Source organism: Amblyomma maculatum, chromosome 1 (genome assembly GCF_055883805.1).
Source record: "Amblyomma maculatum isolate TAMU_Amacu chromosome 1, ASM5588380v1, whole genome shotgun sequence".
In the NCBI taxonomy this organism is placed as follows: Eukaryota; Metazoa; Arthropoda; class Arachnida; order Ixodida; family Ixodidae; genus Amblyomma; species Amblyomma maculatum.
This window is the reverse complement of record NC_139344.1, coordinates 388,612,524-388,632,808: the sequence shown is the minus strand read 5'-3', so window position 1 is coordinate 388,632,808 and position 20,285 is coordinate 388,612,524. Positions and strand designations below refer to the sequence as shown.

General features: G+C 44.7%; 1 protein-coding gene across 2 annotated transcripts in view; it reads left to right on the top strand.

Annotated features, from left to right (window-relative positions):
* The first annotated feature begins 8,786 nt into the window (after positions 1 to 8,786).
* Positions 8,787 to 20,285, top strand: part of Acat1 (Acetyl-CoA acetyltransferase 1) — a 49,125-nt gene continuing 37,626 nt past the window's right edge. Inside the window, exons 1-4 of one of the 2 annotated variants that reach the window (XM_084594108.1) lie at positions 8,787 to 8,943; positions 17,065 to 17,121; positions 18,771 to 18,888; positions 19,286 to 19,381. In XM_084594108.1, the coding sequence (XP_084450234.1) occupies positions 8,908 to 8,943; positions 17,065 to 17,121; positions 18,771 to 18,888; positions 19,286 to 19,381 (307 nt within the window). In that variant the 5' untranslated portion in view covers positions 8,787 to 8,907. The remainder of the gene's footprint in view (positions 8,944 to 17,064; positions 17,122 to 18,770; positions 18,889 to 19,285; positions 19,382 to 20,285) is intronic. The other variant, XM_084594117.1, reaches the window with a different exon arrangement.

Here is a 20,285-nt window from a genome sequence, read left to right as displayed (position 1 = left end):
GTTTGCTTGAAACATATTGGCAATTTGTTTCAGCACTCAAGGAGTGTAGACACCAAATTTTGGTTGCATTTTCGATTCTTGTTAAAGGGATCGTGAAAAAACATTAACTAAAACCAGAAAAGGCGAACGAACAGTCTGTACTCAGTCAGCAGCCGCCCAAAGTAAGAATGTTTAAGCTAGCTCCTTCGCTCTTCCCCCAACCCGTCAACTCGGCGCGCGCCAGCGCGCAAGAAAAAATTCAACAGGTCGCGACAGCGCTTCAATATGGTCCAATAGCCTCACTGCGCACCTCGGCCTGCGAGCGACACTTTGGAGCGCCCAATGAGAGGGCGCACCCAGTCGCCCAATTGAGGTCAGGATGCATTGCTCTAAAAATCAAGATTCTAGCGCACTGCGTCAGCGCTAATGGGGCAGCTAAGAAAGTGCGGTGAAATGTCGCCCTATCGGCTGCGAGCGGTTGCCAGGAGCATTTTTTTTTATTTGTAACTGTGGGGTCCACACAGATAGCGCCTTTAAATTTGATTCGAATACTCACAAAATCCCCTTTGGATTTTTTGCATTAGAAGATTGCCATGAAGGTCGCGTCAAGGTCCTTAAAGGCTGGTTCACACTGGCGACTCGCGGATGTCGCGCGGCTCGATTCGTCACGGAGGGGGCGACCCGCAACAAGCGCCGATCGACAACGAGTGTTCACACCGGCATGCGACTCGCTTCACGACAACCCCTTCACTGAACAAGATTTGAACGAAGAGCCAACTTTCGCGCCTTTACGGACTCTGCTACTGCGCTAGTGGTAGACCAATTCGGAGTCATTTCGGGTATGAATATGTGCAATTATCAGCGAGGAAGTAGATCTTATGGTTATGCCCATGTTAGGGCTGTTTCGACAGTAAGAAGCGCTCTAGTTCAACGAAGACGGAAGCGGCGGTGGTGTGCGCGCTGTTGTTTGCGGTCTCGCGCAATAGCAGATCACGAAATCACCTCATGCCAGAGCGTTGAGCACATGGTAAAGAGTACGAGTACAAACCCGAATTAGTACGTTTCACTCTCGCAGTGATCCTTGACATGTGTGCCCAACAACAGCGAGCGCAGTAATTCGTGAACATACGCGCATGCAGACTTGAATTTTCCCGCCCAAGGAAGAAGGCAGAAGCGCCGCGGGTTGGCGGAGGAGTTCTGCGACTTCAAGTCGCGTCGCAAGAAATCGGTCAGTGAGCGACTCTCTCAAACCACCTGAAACGGGTCGCTGGCGACTCGTTCGGGTCTCCCCCTCCGTGACGAATCGTGTCGCGCGACCTCCGCGAGTCGCCAGTGTGAACAAGCGATACGTATGACATTGATGTGCACGAATCCACCCGTGTTATTCGCCTACGACCGAGAAATAATTTTATTGTACTTTTTTCCAATATTGAAACCCTCTTGCAGCCGCCAGGCCAAATATATTTGCCGGGCCAAGTCGCCGAGGCTTCCTCGCAAATTTTCTGCTGCAATTCATTTACAATGGACTTGCTTTTCGGGCCGTAGTAAAGTTCAGGGCCGGCTCCGCCCACATAGCCAGTGCACTGCACTCATATCTATATCGTGCAACAAAGTCACGCCGGAAAACCTGGCCATATCTTCTGCTTGCGGTCGGTCAAAACGGGAACCATACATCTATTTGCGAAGGCCTACAATATGCTAGCACTGCACCTAATTATTTTCTAGCAGTATGTCGCGTCATTGATCAAGGACTGCGCCATTCGTGAAAAAGTAGGTGCACCGAACTCTTGCACCATTTTCTAATGAGGGATGGAGGAGGGGGTGCTCAAAATTTCATTGAATATTTCTCTGACTTGTTTCGGTTTTTATTTCAACAGCCGCAGTGGAGGGCTGCGGAGTAGTTCAGGTGTCCACAGACACAAGTGTGACAGATACTGCGCCTTTCCCTTCCTGTGAACCAATTATTATTATTATTATTTAAAACTGTGAAGATAATATTTAGCCAGTTAATTCGGCCGTTACCTACCGACAATTCAGTGCCAACTTCGTGAAACGAGTCTTCCTCTATACTACTACTCAGTTCAGTTCAGTCGTTCAGTCGTGTTCGACTCTTCGTGACCCTATGGACCATGTCACGCCACGCTTTCCGGTCTCTCACTATCTTCCTAACATCACATAACTTCATCTGCAGTGCCTCGAGGATGCCATCTAACCATCGCGTTCGCTGCCTACCCCTTCTCCGATCACCCTCAACCTTTCCCACCAATCTTTCTCCAGCGACTCCTCTCTTCTCATCAGATGACCAAAATAGCTGAGCTTTAACTTTAGAATTTGACCCTCCAATGAGCAGTCAAGGTTTATGGTTGACAATATCGACTGATTTGATCTTCTGGCAGTCCAAGGAACTCTCAAGAGTCTTCGCCAGCACCACAATTCAAACGCGTCAATTCTTCGGTGGTCAGCCTTTTTCACAGTCCAACTCTCGCATCCATACATCACAACTGGAAAGACTATAAAACGAGTTATACGGATCTTGGTTGGCAGACTAATGTCTCTGCTCTTTACTAGGCGGTCAAGGCTAACCATTGCTCTCTTTCCCAGAAGCAGGCGTCTCCTAATTTCATGGCTGCAGTCTCCTTCCGAGGTAATCTTGGAGCCCAAGAACAGAAAATCTGCTCCAGGACTTGATAGGGCAAGACGCCATGATCTTTGTCTTTTTAATGTTCAGTTTAAGCCCAAACTTCTCACTCCCTTCTTGTACGCGCATCAGAAGTCCCTTGAGTTCCACTTCACTTTCTGCCATTAAAGTGGTATCATCCGCATATCTAAGGTTGTTGATACGTTTTCCAGCAATCTTCACTCCAGCTGAAGACTCGTCCAGACCGGCCTTCCTCATGATGCACTCTGCATATAGGTTAAATAGGCAGGGAGACAGTATGCAGCCTTGCTTCACTCCTTTCTCGATCGGAAACCAATCAGTAAGACCATGCCCAGTTCTGACTGTGGCCTCTTGTCCTTCATACAGGTTCCTGAGGAGACAGATGAGGTGAATTGGAACTCCCATCTCTTGGAGAGCTTGCCACAATCTGCTGTGATCTACGCAGTGAAACGCTTTCGCATAATCAATAAAGCAGATGTAGATGGGTTTCTGGAACTCTCTTGCTTTTTCCATGATCCACCGAAGGTTGGCAATTTGGTCTCTAGTTCCTCTGTCCTTGCGAAACCCAGCTTGCACGTCCGGAAGCTCCCGATCCACATACTGCTGCAGCCTACCTTGGAGGATTTTCAACATCACCTTGCTAGCATGCGAAATAAGCGCGATCGTGCGGTAGTTAGAACGATCTTTGGCACTGCCTTTCTTTGGAATGGGGATGTAAACTGACCTCCTCCAATCCTGTGGCCACTGCAGGGTTGTCCAAATCTTCTGACATAATGTGTGCAGAATGTTAACAGCGTCGTCATGGTTGAGGTTTTGAAGCAACTCAGCTGGAATGCCATCAATTCCGCTAGCTTTGTTCTTAGCAAGGCTGGCTAAGGCCCATTCAACTTCACTCTTCAGGATACCCGGCTCGAGATCAGTAACCACAACCGTCTTATGGTGGGTTTGCACATTCGGGTCCTTCTTGTACAGTTCTTCTGTGTATTCCTGCCACCTCTTCTTTATCTCTGAGGCTTCAGTGAGGTCCTTGCCTCGTTTGTCCTTTATCACGCCCAGCTTAGCACAGAAGCTTCCTTTGATATCTTTGATTGTCTTATACAGAGCTCTTGTGTTCCTTAATTGGCTGTTGTCCTCAACTGCTTGTCACTGTATGTTCAGGAAGGCATTCTTATCTCTCCTTGCTATTTTCTGAAAATCCGCGTTGAGAACCTTGTATCTACTACTAATAATAATAATATTAATAATAATCATTAGCAGAGATATATTACTTTGTGTATTATTATTATTATTTAGCAGTAGTAGTAGTAGTAGTAGTAGTAGTAGTAGTAGTAGTAGTAGTAGTAGTAATAGTAGTAGTAGTAGTAATAGTATTATAGGGTGCCGCGTCCAGCATGACGCCCATTGAAAAAGCATGCGCCGTTAATCGCTAGGCTGCTCGGCTCCTGGGGGCAGTAGTTGCTAGTCGGAGCAGCCCGCTTTCTTCGTCTCTTCTGTCGTTTTGTTCCTTGCGGAGCCACCGTACCGAGCAAACCCAAATACGCGGGGGGAAAAACTGCGATATATCTCTCCTCCGTCGTTCTGGCTAACTACAACGCGAACGCCAGCCTGCCTAAGGACCCCGAATTAAGAATTAGGAACAAGGAATTATACTGCTGTTCTTTTTTTTTTTTTTCATCTCTGACGTGGCCTGAACATTGACGTCATAGTCACCTCTCTGCTCTGTGGCCGAAGCAAGGAAGAGAAGAAATTCGATTAATAATTATATTTAGTGGTAGTCGACAAACATCATGACAATGCATTAGGCATCATTGTAAAGAATGAAACACGCAATAAAAATTACGCATAGGCCTCCAATATAAGCATTATAGAAACGCAGAAAAATGTAGTAAATAGATTTGTTATGGAGCATTGAAACAAGTTTCAAGAAAGTTTCCATACAAAGTATACACAATACGCCTATAAAACACGTCACAGAATGGAAAGTATCTGGTTGTAATTTTCGTTCCTTCTATACCTTGTAGACGACTGATGACACTGTCGCTAAAGCCTGTGAGCGACTCGGCTTTTGAGACGTATCACACGAGAATTTCTTTAGAATATTCGGTTTGTACAAAATATTATGTCAGGTCAATACTTACGCTTGAGCCATATGGGACCTACTTTAAAAGGCAAAATCAAACTGAAAAAAGTGCAGTACTTGGAAGACCAATACGAGAAAGGCAGTTCAGCTCAACTCAGGCCAAAGAAAGATTGAAATGGGAAGAACTGCAACATCGCAGAATGATATTTCGCCTAAAGCTGCTTCATGAAATAAATATTTCCTCCTCATTACATATCGTCACATGTAGTCCACGAACATAAAATTCAGGCATAAAAACGTAACACGGTAGCATTCAAAGTAGCCTTCTTTATAGAAGTGATTCGACGCTGGAACCACTTTCCTGCCGCTGTTGTACGGCTTTCTTCCAGTGACGCATTTTATTCTTTTTAAACAAAAAATGATAAAACCTCATTGACATTGTTCGTTATTTTCGGCTGTTCTCGGTGGTAATCTCGGAGCAGATCGCTGTGACTTCTCGACATCATGTTCGGCCTTGAGTAAATGAGTTGCTACCCAGTCAAAAGAGAAAAAACAAACAAACAATGTGTCCAATTGGAAAATTTACAATAAAAATGCATGGGTCGAAAACCAGTAGTGTTTTGGCCACCCATTGGGCCCGATAATTTGATATGAATTGGTACTTCCAGTTGGAAATGACTGGTCACCTAGCACGATCAAATAATTCACTAATTGAACTGAAATGTCATACGTACGAATAGAGCCCAAAATGGCTGGAACGCACATAGCTGAAAAAAAGAAAAGCGAAATTCAATTTCGATCTTTTCTGGGGAACTGCAGTAGTGTCAACGTTTATACAAGTGGATTGAAATTACAAGTAGTATTCACAAAATGTATGAGACAAGCATGCATCATACACACGGAACTAAGAGATTCAATGTAGGGTACGTTGCGGATACTTATATACTCCATTCGGTGGACAGTCCTGCTGGGGCCAGTGACACTTCTCAATTATTCAGCGTTAACTTATTTCGTTATGGCCGCACTGACGATGGAAGCAATAAAATCAATTTGGAAGATTAAGCGGCGAAAACTTTTTATAGGAACTTAAATTTTTCACAGTTCTCTTTTTATAGAGATATGTATATATGTGCGTATCACAATCAAATATATCACTGACTTATGCTCCCTTTGGACCAGTAGAACCAAGGGGAAATCCAGTTGGAATCCCAGTTTGGTTTCGTGACTCGCAATTTGAAGTGAAGAAACCAAATGGACGCCCCAATAGGGAGTGAAGAAACCAATTGGGCTTCCCAATTGGGAGTGAAGAAACCAGTTGGGTTGGACAGGACCCATTGGACAAACCATTTGGGATCGGCAGAGTAGAACTCTGGAAGGCAGCTTCTCTGCACAACAAAAACCCTTTCAGCATGACGGCCAAACCTGTTTTGGAGGCGGAAGTTGAGCGCAACGCACAATATACATCTATGTCAAGCCTGATGTCGTGCACAAACCTGGCGAGCAGAATTCCTTCTGTATTGAAAACAATGAGGAGTGTTAGGTTTGGGTCGCGTGCGCCTGGGTATCGCACAGCTGCCACCAGTTATTACGTTTGGCTCGCGTGCTCAGCCAACCGCTGACGCCAGTTGTTACATGCGGCGCGCGGCCCCTCGGTAGCGTTGGCCTGGCGGCTCCGTGGACGGCGGACGGCATCAACGGTCCCAGCAAAGACGAGGCGTTTTCTAACGAAACAACTTTTACTAAAACATCATGAAGAAACGGGCAGAGAAGCTGACCCGGAGAGAATACAGACACTCTCACACAGCTGGTGTCTAGCGACGTATCAACGGCGCGTCAAAGTAGTATCTGTCTCAGCGGAGTCGGCCGCTGCTTTTTATAGGTTTTCCAGATCACAGGGAAAGGGAAAGCCCTCACAGGAAATGGAGAGCCTGACAAGTCTGGGCACGACGGGATGACTCAATCGCAGGTGGTCCGACCGCATCTCCTCCACCTCCTGCAGACGGGCGAGGGCGACGCACTCTCTCACGAGCTCCAGGCTTGGCCGGCGTTTGCACACACACGCACGCACACACATTTGGCGCGTGGCAAGATCACGTCGAGACTTGCCCGCGGGAGGAAGCGTTGCGCGGCCGATGAACGGCGCCGAAATGGCCTATCCGCTCGCGGTTCTGCCTGTTGCTATGCGGTGGCCGCGTCAGCTGTCCCACTTGTCGGAGGAGAAACGTAACAGGAGGTAGGGGCAGGGAAGGTGGTATGAATGGCACTTGGGAGGCAGGAGCTTCATGGAGGTGCTTTTAATCCCATAATTCCAGCAGCAACACAATGCAGAGGGGGCGCAAGAAATGGACAAGGTCATTATTGTCACAACAGGAGCCTCTTCCACAGCACCCAATTTCTGCCCCCCAAACAGGTTTGGCCGCCATGGGGAAGGGGTTTTTGCTGTGCAAAAAAGCTGCCAGACTTTTGCAAAAGGTTTATTGGACCCATTGATTTTTTGACTGGATACGTTTCCCTGTTTTTCTCTACCTTTTTAGCATTTACAAATGCTCGCGTTCTTGCGTTTTTGTTACACCTGTTGATGATTTTTTTCTTTTTTTTTATGCATGCTTCATGTGCAGTGTACCTGCAATTTGTTAAAAGTAGACTTTGTTATCCTTCCCCCTCACTGTAATACCTTACATGGACGCTGTGAATAATAAATAAATGAAATATTATACTGGCTGCAACATATAACATAATTTTGCAACATTATAATCAGCATTTCAATATTGCTCACCTTGGATGTTAATGGAATTTTAGATATAGTACTGACAGTCACGGACAGTATAGGCAGAATCAGTGCACTAATAAAAATTATGCTATGTTTGTTCTGACGTAAGTGCTTTTAATCTGTCACTTCGGCGCGACGTTGTCCTCTGGCTGCTTTTCTTCGCTTTGGGCAGATACATACTGATACTGCAGCGAGTCTTAGCACTGATCGTGGTAAGCTGCTCGCAAGGTTGTCGTGCGAGGAGGCTGCCTTTTCCGTTAAACATTACAAATTAAAGTTTAAATATTGTTGCCCTAACCTTGAACATTTAAACAGAGATGCACAAACGTTACAAATAAATGTTGAAATATTATTGACCTAACCTGAAGCATTTAAGCACAGATGCACCATTTTTAAACGTCGACCCATGAAAGGACGTCGTGCGCACTGTGCATTCAGAGCAAAGTTAGTTTTCAGAAGTTTTCAGAAATTATATTTTTTGCACTTGTCTTCTAATTCCCATTCCTGCGTTTCGCGACGACCAAGAGTGCCGGTCGTTCGCGTGAATTCTGCCCCTGAGCATCATATATACAAGGCCTTTACGTGTGACGTCTCCGGCTTTGGAGCACTGGTGAAGTAACGATGTAGAGATAGAGAGAGAGAGAATAAACTTTAATTGGTTCACGGAATTGCATGGGTGGTTTTGCTTTGTCCAGGATTCCAATGGCTTGTGCTGACTCCCGAGCCCTGCTGCTGTTGCGTTGCGCAGAGACGTGTGTGTGGGCTAGCTCCGCCTCCCCACTCTGTTTGGCTGATAGCTCGAGTTTTATATTTGTGAATGGCGTCAGAAACCTCTCACATATCGGAAGGAAACCTTCAAACCAGGAAGAAAACGGTACGTAGAACAATAGCAGAACCACACAAAGACCTCAGCAGACAGATGGCAGTAGCAGTGGAGGAACACACAGACCAGGACCTTCACAAACCTAGCAAAATACCGCAAAATCTGTCCCGAAAAATTCAGAAATACATGCACGGCATACAGAGAAGTTATAGCAAAGTGAACTAGAATTTGTAGCCAGGGTAAGTTCACCCAGGTCGACAAATTCCACAATTATATGGTGTAAACGAAAAGAAAAAACGAAAATGTCAACGTTTTTCACTTTATTGCTCCAGGCTAAATTAAATTTTGTTCGTGTAACTAACTGTTGTTTAACTCAAACAATTTATCTTTTATTATCATTTTTAAGACATAGAGCTTGAAGACCAAGAAATCTTTAACTTAGTAAGCTACTAGCGCCCCCAAACATCTCGTCTTAATGGCAGTTTTGCTAGGCCTAGGGAGAAACGTCCACATCGTCCTATCGTCGTCTCGCCTGGCAGTGGCCAGTTTTTATATAAATTGCGGCGCGTATTTCTTTGTATTGTTCTGAATGCATCATGGCGTTATTCGTGACGGCGAGGTGTAACAGAAAGGTGAGGCACCTGCTGCTTCAATCTGAGGCTATTGCATGTAGCAGATCTGGCTTTTTTGTCTGTCTTTTCAACTCGCATATCTGTGAAGTATTCCATAGCACCACAACTCCAGCCATGCATTTGTCGACTTCTTAGCTTCATTCGCATGCTGTTTCGCGTCAGTTCTGGCGGATGTCTGCAGGATCATTTGTCAATGACAAAAGAGACGCGCTGCATATGCATCGCGCACGCTTCCTACGACAAATATTGCCGGCGCAGCGGCCGAAAGCATGTGCTCCGACGGGAGCTCCGAGAGCCACGAGGAAACCGGTTTGCGGCTCCAGACAGCCTGTTTACTTTTTTTTTTTTGTATACTTTTTCTCTCGCCCGACACTCATACACACACAAAAAAAGAACCGAAACCACAGACACAATCATATTGGCGCTTCCTCGTTCCTTGGCTTTTGCTCTTGGCGCTCCTCCCCGTACGGAACATAACTTGAGCGGACGTTTCTTCTCCAAGTGCATTGAAAAAGCTGAAGCCGTGCTCTCTTCCGAAGGTATGTCGTCTGGTCCGTTCTCTGTTCGCGTAGTATGTACGGTTTTCAATGTCAAGTTCACCAGCGGTCAAGTTTACGAGGAGCGAGGTCACTGACATAATTAGAGCAGCCAACGGTGCTCCGCTCTGTTTCGCGTGTTCGTTGGTTTTGCACGTTTCCTTGGAGTGAGTCCTTACTGTGTTCAAGCACTCTCGACGGTCGTGACTGATGAATGGGCATGAATGTACGAAATATAATCATTGCTAAGGACGATTTTATACATCCAGCAAATACACGGCGGCGGGGGAATGCTTGCAGGTTATGCGGCCTGGATAGCTTTAAGGTGCGGATATTTATTGAATTTGGGTTAAACATCTTTCTCATGAGGCGCCGAACGAAAGGTGAGTTTTTTGGTATGAAAATTGGCTTTGCTGAGAGAACTGCAAAATACCACTCGAGAATGCTATGTTGTGCCACATAAAAATTGTCGCTTATTTCGATGCGCTGATTGTTGACATTGTCATTTTCTGGCATGAAAATTGTGTACTTTCATTAAAGAAAAAGATGTATGCAGCATAGGATTTTGCTTGACAGAACTGCTTTAATGCAGCGAAAACAGATCCGTTTTTTGGCCATTAATGAATACTTTATCTATGATCCTAAACCGAAGCATGTATAATGAGTTTTGTTTACTCATTTAAATAAAACACGAACTGTAATGCATATTGAAGCTTCAGGAAAATGCAAATGACTACAGGATTTTAACATTGGGCACGGTGAAGTAAAACAGGGGAAAAAAAAACCAGCTAGTTCCGAAATACGAAATACATCATTTTGGCTACAGCATGTAGTAACGTGTAGTGGCATGCTGAGCTGTTGATAATTTTTAGATAGGAGGCAGTAGTAGCTGAGCCTTCTGCCTGAAATACCTGTTAGAAGGATGCCCTCTCCTGTGCGACCTTTGCTTTTATTGAGTATGTCAAGAGAGCCAGCCAGCACTGGCTGTTTGTGTCCCCGGTCCATCCATGCCACTTCCTGGCACACTTGTGTAACAGTTTCATTAATCACCGGCTTAACACTTATTGTCATGAGGATGAGCCTGGCTACACCCACTACATCATAAAGATGTCTTCCATCTCTTCTGTTAACCATGTCATGTGCCAGCTTCAACCACCTATGCCCATAAGTTTTCGAACCTCATCTGCTCACCTAACTGTTGTGCCCTCTCCCTCCCCCCATTTCATCTGGAGACGGGAAGGGGGGGGGGGGGAGGGGGGGTATTTGTCATTTGCAGCATATATCTGTGACCTCAGAGGAATCCTGTGCATCTACAAAAGCATCCCTTTGCGCTGCAGTGAAAGTTGATTGTGTGAAGTTTGGGGTATTACGGAGCTATATAAAACAGCAAAATATCTAAGAAGCCATTGACACCAGGGTCTATCAATATTCTTTTTTACCTTTTTGGCTTCTGAGCCCAAGTACACGGAATTGAGGCTTGGTCACAGCAGCCATATTTCATTGGGGAGGAACGGGAAAACAGCTGGTTGCTGCATGATGTCACTTTGTGTTAGTGGTTGAAACTGATCACTTGCTTTAGGCTACAGTCCACACGAGCTTTGAGGCGTCGAACCTTTATTCTTAATTTTATATGTTTTATTTTTGTGCATGCCTGTCAGGCATTTATTTGAAATTCCGAAGGTACTATACAGGCTGCACTCGCTATTAGAAATACCTGGCCTTTGATTCACTGGGCTGTAACTGGAGTAAACATTTTAGGGCACAGCTTGTTATGTTGCCGTTTGGCGGTCGAGCCACACTGCCATTGGCACTGTTGCCAGTGCAGTGGACAGAAAAAGAACCATGAGAGAGTCGCGAGCCAAATAGAATTTCTCGGAAGAAAAGAATAGCCACGTGCTCTGCGCCTCTTGCTCATGGCTCTTGTTTGTCTTCTTCTGAGAAATTCCTTGGCTCGTGAGAAAAATAGAGTGCTTTGTAATTGCATGTGCAGCTAGAATCAATATGAAAGGGAACACGGGAGCGCCTGGCCTCCACGCTTTCAAATGCGCTGTCACCTACAGGTGATAAGAATCAGTGGTAAAGACTCATCCGAAGTCAACTTGGTCAGCTGCTCTAGCATACCCTTGCTGCCATCCAATATCGTCTTGTGTGATTGGCAGTGCTTTGCACAGCGCAGAAGCCATGCGTTCCCTTGTTCCCTTTCATTTTGCTTCTAGCTGTACATACATACAAGCATCTCTCAAATTCTTTGTCTTAGTGTATTGCAAAAGTGCTTAAATAGCAACGTTGAAGCTTTGCATTATCGAGTATTGAAATCGTCTTTAGAATTTTTTCAAGAAACTGAAGGTAATGTTTTTCTCCCTCTTCTAATTGGCACTTATGCACTCTATATGGGCTGCTATATTGTATCAGAGCAGAGACATTAGTCTGCCAACCAAGATCCGTATAACCCGTGCTATGGTCTTTCCAGTTGTGATGTATGGATGCGAGAGTTGGACTGTGAAAAAGGGCTGACCGCCGAAGAATTGACGCGTTTGAATTGTGGTGCTGGCGAAGACTCTTAAGAGTTCCTTGGACTGCCAGAAGATCAAATCAGTCGATATTGTCGACCATAAACCCTGACTGCTCATTGGAGGGTCAAATTCTAAAGTTAAAGCTCAGCTACTTTGGTCATCTGATGAGAAGAGAGGAGTCGCTGGAGAAAGATTTGATGTTGGGAAAGGTTGAGGGTCGCCGGAGAAGGGGTAGGCAGCGAACGCGATGGTTAGATGGCATTCTCGAGGCATTGCAGATGAAGCTATGTGATGTTAAGAAGATAGTGAGAGACCGGAAAGCGTGGCGTGACATGGTCCATAGGGTCACGAAGAGTCGGACACGACTGAACGCCTGAACTGAACTGAACTGATATTGTATCACTATCAAATTTCTCTTCTCTGGTGAATTTAAGAGCTCAAATGCCACTTGCTGACTGCAGCCATAGTTCTCGCAGAACAAATGTGAAGCACAGTTTCTTAGAGCATACCTCTAGCTGACACTGGTGCATTGATATCTATAAATGTTGATTGACTCCCTTTACCACCCATCCACGAGTGCTAGTTACTAGTAGGGCATCATACTATGGCATGAACAGCAAAAGATGATGCAAGTAAACTATAATTGTAACAGGAATGCTAGAGCAGTAATTGTCTTGCCCTTGAGCTGGCTCTGTGCATAAATTTGCTCAGATCAAAGCAAGTACATCTCGGCTCGTGAAGTCTAGTGTAGCGTGAATGCACTTACCAAACACAGCATTGTCTGTCTTTTATTGTTACACAAATGTGCATGTTGTTCTTTACCAGCTGTTTATAGATTGTCTTGATAAGAGTGAAGGAATGTAATAGAAGTTGATTTATGAATCCTGTTGAAGAGAGCTGTCATGTTTCAGCCACAGCATCCAACTTACACCTTTAGCTCCATTTTTGTCTCTTTTGCTACTGTTAGTCCAGTGAAGATAGCATTGGGGGTCTTCTGTCTAGACTATATGTCCTGTTCCAAGTCTATTTGCTCTTCTTAAATGCACTGAGAACTTTGTCAGTGCATGTTAAGTCCTCCAACGCAGACTGCTCCTTAATGTTGTCTGTCACCTCATTGTTCTTTTTTGTTTTTTTTTTTCTTTTGGTTTACATCGTTCTTTAAGCCTCATAGTATTTGAATACAGTCGCAATTCATTGAGTACATGGTCGTCTCCTGAGGGATATTGGTAAAGTGCCAATCATTACTCCCATGGGCCTGCTAAATGATTTTAACGTGAGAGCATTCACCGAAAATCTGGCGTTACCGGCAGACATGAGTGAAAAATCACGAGCATGGTGCTAGCAAGCGTTAGCTGGCAGCTTGGCTTGGTTAAAGCGGAGATTTATGGCCATGTTGGTTGATCTTTCGCACAATTTGGTATCTTACAACTTTGTGTTAATGGCATGCGCAAGGAGGCTATATAATGCGCTTGCCAGAGAATTAGCGTGCATACTCGGTATGGAAAGGAAGGAAAGTGCAGCTGCTGCTAGACTATGCAGAAAAGCTGAGAAACTAAATTCGTCCGATTCAGAAGTGCTCACTTGGGAGTTGGTTGCACAAGAGTGAAAAAATAATAAAGCTAAAGCTAAGCTCGTAAACATGTGCCATTGAGTAACCAAGTCTACGCCTATAGGTAAACAATGTATACAATACTAGCTAAGCTACAAAGTATAACCATGACGTCAAACCAAGTATAACTGAAGCTTTTCGCTTGTGTATCCAGCCTTAACCAGATCTAGTCCACTGCCTAAATTTTTTTATTGGTATTCTCTTACTTTTATGTAGAGCTAGAGTTGTTTGTTAGCTGTTGTAAATATTTTCTAGCATGTTTGTGAATGGGCCCCTAATTCATTGGTTACATGAAGCCTTCATATCTGGTGATGTTTTCTGTGAATCAAATGGTTTTCTCACCTACACTCGATAAGCTCTATGTTAGCACAAGCTACACATCCGGCCCAATGTTGAGCATGTATTGGTAGCACATAGCAGAGAGAAAGGGTGCAGGCTGCGATGTGCATGAAAAACAAAGTAACGGCCGTGCATTAATGTGGAAAACTGGATGGAACTTTGTATCATTGCCCGTGAGTAAGGAAAGCATAAAAGGGGCAATCGCATCTTTTTACAAGCTGATTTTCCTTGACGACTGAAATAACCGTTTCCTTCCAATAATGAAAGTCCTTGAAAGAATACACCCCATATTTTTGCATTTTTACTGCAAAAACACCTCTTCACAAGGTGTAACTGGCTCACCGTTTCCTGAGGCACTGCTGACTGTACATTGCCATTAAGATGGAAGGGTAAGATCACACTCTAGATCCTTGGAGGCCAAGTTAGACACTCTGCCCTTAGTCCATGCAGACACATTTTTTACGGCTTGGTTGAAGCAAAGCTTTGTTTCTCCCATCTAGTAACTTTGGCAACTTACATCACGATCCTCCTCATGAGCATGCCCCTGGCGGATGATGGTGCAGGAATATCATTTACATCTTCCATTTACCAAGATAAACTAAGCCAAATCGTGCTTTCGCATGTTATACTAGGTTTAGCCACATTGAACTTTTATTTTTCTTCTTATGGCTTAGACACCTGATGCACTGACCCAAGTGACCTTTGAATGCGCCGTGCACATCACTGGCCATCATTTGGATGCTGAAACCATGACCAAAACAGTATCATGAAAATCAATTCGAAAAACTTGGCATTTGTAAACGAATGCCACGGGGTAATCCGTGTATTCTTTTGTCTTATGCATTATGAGAGGTGTCACTGGCGCATTTCCGAGGTGGTATAGGTATGGCTTAAATATTGATGTGATTAGAGGGTAGGAATGTGGCCCATACTGTTTTGTGATATATTGGATATGTTTATATAGTCCGTGTTTGACACATAGCATAGACCTGCAGTATTGAGCTCATTGTACTAACATGTTCAGTGAGCTTGGGATTTCTTGGCGAATTGGGAACTCTGAAACTGCGACGTTTTAGCTGTTCTTGAGAGACCTGCATTTACGCCGAGTAGTAGTGTCATCTTCAAAGTATTCGTTTGTAGAATGTTTGTCAAATTTCTGTAATTTTTCTGTTGTCAGATATAAAAGCTTTATTTGATAATGCAGATTGCGCTTATTAACTTAATTCACAGAAACATCATAAAAAAAAAGTTTCAAGCGCCCCCATGAGCGCCCAGCCAGCTGCGCGTTTTGTTCACGCTGCAGATGCTGTGCGAACGGCGAGAAACGAACATCGATTTGAAGAGTTATCTACGCTCAAGAATCACGCCTTGGCCCTCAATCTTCGCTTTTTCTTTTTCCACGATTTTTATTTTTCCTGCGTAGCGGGTTCTAGTGCGTGGTCTGGCAACAATGTAACGAATCCAAAGTCCGAAAGAAACCGGCCGTAAGCCAATAGAAGACGTCGCTGACGTAGCTGCTATCGCTGCGCGGGCTCCGCACCTGTGGCTGCACATTGCCCTTTGTCGTGTCATAAGGGGACGACGGGCCGTGATGTCCCGCGATATGAGCTTTTGCTTCGCTGCCTCCGTTGTAATGAATTGTAGCGAATTGGGGAATGACGTGTCGCACCGGGAGGTAGGCGTTGGGCGAAATTGCGAACGCCACGTATCTCTGGCGTGGCCATTAGTTGAGCCGCGGTTGGGCACACCACGTGGTAAGTTCGCCGGCACCTTTTCTACGCTTTTGCTGTTCTTGGTTGCTCGTTAGTCGGCAGTTTTTCGACGATCGGGCAAGTTATCTTGCCAGCTCGATCCATAATGTGATCCGATGAGCGCACGGTGTAAATTTATCTGAACACGTGCACATTCCCCTTAACACGTGGTCTAGCTTTCTTTGCGTTCTTGTGGCAACGTTCGACCGTGCTTTTAATTTTCGCTGCGTTGAATGAATCAAGCACTTTTTGCTTCGTGCATGTATACACCGTTTGCGTATATGCGGTGACACGGAACGTGGTGAAGCTTCGTCCACGCTGCAGCGTGTGTCATGTGCAGCAAGGTGGAATTTTTGCGTGCCACATTTTTGTGTTTCATGCAAAGCTTCGCGCTTAACATAAAGCCCGGGTGTTGAATTTCATCGCACCATGCCTGTATCTGTTTGGCTTGGTGCTAAATAATCCCTGGGAAATCAAAGGAGTTCGGTATTCCAAAGAGCCAGCAGCGGCATTAGTTGCTTTGCTCTACCAAAGCCGAACGACAGTTGCTAGCTAGGCGAAATTGCTCACCCGTTGGATTAATGCGGGAGACTCGCTGGTAATTTGGAGTTTGTTGAGTAATGCTGATTGATGTGTTCATGTAGACCTATCTGAAAAGCGCTCCCTGCCATGGTCCTCACTGGGCTGTTTAATGCTTAGTTATGTTTTTTGGCAAAAGAGCTGGAGCCTTGACGTTGCTGAATGCAAAAGTGTATTGACATGCAAATTGGTGAACTATGACAATTGTGCAAGGCCTCAGTTTTAAAGCTCCTAAATTTCCCTTGCGGCACCTTTGTCTTCCAGGTTTGTATCTTTCACATTCATTAGGAGTTTTCATGAGGCCCTCTTGCTTTCCCTTGCACCTTGGATGTGGCAGGGATATTTTTTTCCTTTATGTTATTGCACATTAACTATCATTTCAAGCTGCATCCTCATAGTCACATTAAATCTACTTGTTATTGCATGACTTCAAATATTCAGTCACATAAAATCTACTATTACATAACGAAATATGCACTGCTGCATGTGTTGAATTTTTGCATACATAGGAGTCATTGTAAAGTACTTTTATGGCAGTATGCACCTCGAGGACATAGCTATAGTGGCTGAATAGTTATGGCTATTATTATTATTAGAGGTCACTAGTTATTAGATGAAGGTGAAGGGCTAAACACGCCCATGGATTTTGCGTTGTCAATGTTAAAAGAACCCAATGTGGTCTAAACTTCGAGCTCTTCACTACGACCTCCCCCATAACCATCACTTCATCCACTTTTTCTTTTTTTGTACGCACTGCTGAATGTGAATTCATTTCTTTTTCTTCTTCTTTACAGCTCGCCACCGTTCTGTTACATAGAATGTACTGCAACGGCAATGCAAATACTTTAAATGTAAGTTCACTCTAGTTTTCATTTCCTTGCAAGGCGATATATTTGAAGATTGAAGTGTTATGCCAAGAATTTGAAAGACTCTACTACGGGGGGTTTTGTGTATGACTATTTTCATGAAAGTAATCCCATTTTATGGTTGGGGCTCATACGCCTATTATTGAGTTTGTTGGCATAGTACACGACACAGTATATTGTACTTAACAGTTCACTGGGTGACCAGGGAAAGGCTGACCTGAAGTCGTTTGTGTGCATTATTATACGGGGGTATTTTATTTCTTGGATGAAACAGTTTGTGATGAAAGCAGTTTCACTTGCTGATGCGATCAGAATTTATTGACATTCCACTTCTTGCCTTAGTTGCGTGTATTTCTAAGGTCTTGTGGTGAGAAAATTGTCATATGCATTTTTTTTGTCTAGCTAGGTGGATAAGGTATTTGGAATTATTGAAGCCTTGTAATAATGCTTGTACGTGCCCTGAGCTGTGCAGATTGAGTCAGAGAAATCACTCCAGTTAGTGACATTCTAGTGGAAATCAAGAAGAAATGGGCATGGCCAGGACAGTAGTGCGAAGACAGGATAACCAATGGTCGCTTAGGGTAACAAACTGGATTTCAAAGGACGGAAAGCGTAGCAGGGGGCGGCAGAAAGTTCGGTGGGCAGTTGAGGTTAAGAAGTTCGCAGGGGTCAAGTGGGTGCAGCTAGAACAGGACCGGGTTAATTGGATGAATATGGGAGAGGCCTTCGCCCTGCTGTGGGTATGGTCAGGCTGGGGATGACATTCTCTGTGCACTAATTTTTGTCCTATCTGGACGTCGGCTGTAATAAAGTTCATCCTGTATTGCCATGTTTTCATTCCATATTCAAAAACTCAAGGCAGCCAATAATTCCATAGCCTATAACTGTAGCACGTTGCATGGTGTTTTTTTTTTTGGGGGGGGGGGGGGGGTGCCTTGGATTTCTAACATGGTAAACTACTGGGGGCAATGTTTTGAAAAGAATGGTATGTGGCGTTGTGCAGTGTACATTTTTAGGTGTCAGTTGCTACCCAGGGTATGTTGAGTACACTAGGCATGGCTTCATCCAGTCTAGTGGTAATTAAACCCTGGCACAGAAAATCTGGTTCGGCCATCCACAGGGTCGGTGATTGCTGATGTTTGCTGTACCCTACTAATGCCGAACTACACGATTTGCTCAACTTAAGCGCTGACATTGCAACACTGTTCAAAGTACAGAATGCTATGTCATTGCATTATTATATTTTGCTGCTTAGGATGCTCTGGGGCTTGGATCTAAACTCGGCAGAGCTTAGGCTAGAAAGTATGATGTTTGGCCTTTGCATACAATCAGGGGCTGGTATGCTGCAAGAAATTCTAATTTAAAAAGAGTAAATATTGCCATGTGAAGTTATTGTAGCAATGTCAGTAACACTTTCTTCCCGTAACACACCCCTCTTGCTTTTGACGGGATGAGTTACTGGGAAATTGAGAAATGTTCATGGATGGTACATAGAGCTTCTCAGAGCTGCTTTCACAGCCCTGTTGTTGGTACCTGGGAGTTTTAGCCAAACAGATTTTACAACAGAAATGTGTTTGTTAAATGCAGATCATGTATTTATTAACTGCAGAGTTGCCTTTGTTTCTACATTCCAGGAAGTGGTTATAGCCTCGTTTGCAAGAACACCAGTTGGTTCATTCCGAAGCTCTCTGGGATCCGTGCCAGCAACAAGACTTGGCTCCATAGCCATCAAAGGAGCCATTGAGAGAGCTGGTGAGCACTGTGCAATAGTAGGATACCTCGAGTCATCCTGAGAGGGATACACCGAGCTGGATGCATTTTTTTTTTTTGCCCTTGATGAGAATAGGCGCCTCAGCATTGTGGGCTAGCATGGTCTTATAATAGAGAGCTTTCGCTAGTTGCCAGAAGTGATGCATACCAGGGAGGCTGTGAACACTACAGTGAGCAATGCCTTTGCTAGATAGTATCTGATCTGGCAACTGCCCTCTAAACTTCTCTGTTCCTTGGTGCATGGTGTCTGTCATTGCTTGTAATTTATCTTGCCTTTGGTACAAGTGTTTTTGGGGGGCTTTTTTTTTTTATATATGAGGGCAGTGGAAATAATCCTCCTTTTTTTTTATTGTGTTTAAACTTTTTTTTTCCCCTGCAGGGATCAAGAGTGAAGATGTCCAGGAAGTCTTCATGGGCAATGTGGTCTCTGCTGGTGCAGGCCAGGCACCAGCAAGGCAGGCAGCTTTGGGAGCAGGCAAGTAATCCGTGTCTTGAAAGCAGCCCACTGCATACAGAGCCACTATTATGGCAGCATACAGTCAAGAATGTAGTGAAAAGCTGAAGGCAAGTACTGAAGACAGATTACAGTCGACTCCCGATAATTCGAAGCCGCTTAATTGGAATTTTCGGTTAATTAGAAGAGATGTGGTGGTCCCGACTGTTTTATATGTAATTCTATGGAAATATCGCTCAATAATTCGAAGTTGAAAAGCTTAGAGTATCGTTTAATTAGAAGTTATTTTTCAATCGAGAATCACGACGACCGCCATTTTGATGTTGTCATGGTTGTCAGCACCGCCGCTTTGAAACGAACAAGATACACCGATGCCATCGTAAGCGCCCGCAGCGCCGCTAAACTCGAAGTGGTGAGATTAGGCTTAGCGCGTGCTGACAAGTCGCGTCGCGACAGCGTCACTAGGCTCATTTCTTAGCTGCGACCAGTCTCTCTCTCGTTCGTTCCGCGGTTGGTTCCACGCCAAGGAGGATCTCGTCGAGTGCAATTTGGACTGTTGTTTTGACTTCGCACGCAGCGGTTCTACCAGTCATGATGACTCGTGGAAATTATCGCACGCTTGACTTGGCGACGAAAGTCGAGATTTTGAGAGAAGTTGAAAAGGGAGACACCGCCAAGCAAGACATCGCTCGGAAGTATGGCATTAAGCCTAACAGCCTTTCCAACTTTATCAAGAACAAATGTTCAATCCTGGATGTTTGAGCACGACACATTCAAGATGTCGCGGAAACGAATGCGCACAGGCGCCCATCCAGAGCTTGAAAAGGCCCTGCTGGTATGGATTAGGGAAGCGCGAAATAACAAACTTCCTCTCAGCGGTGAGATCGTCGCAGCGAAAGCCCTATCACTCGCAACAATGTTGGGG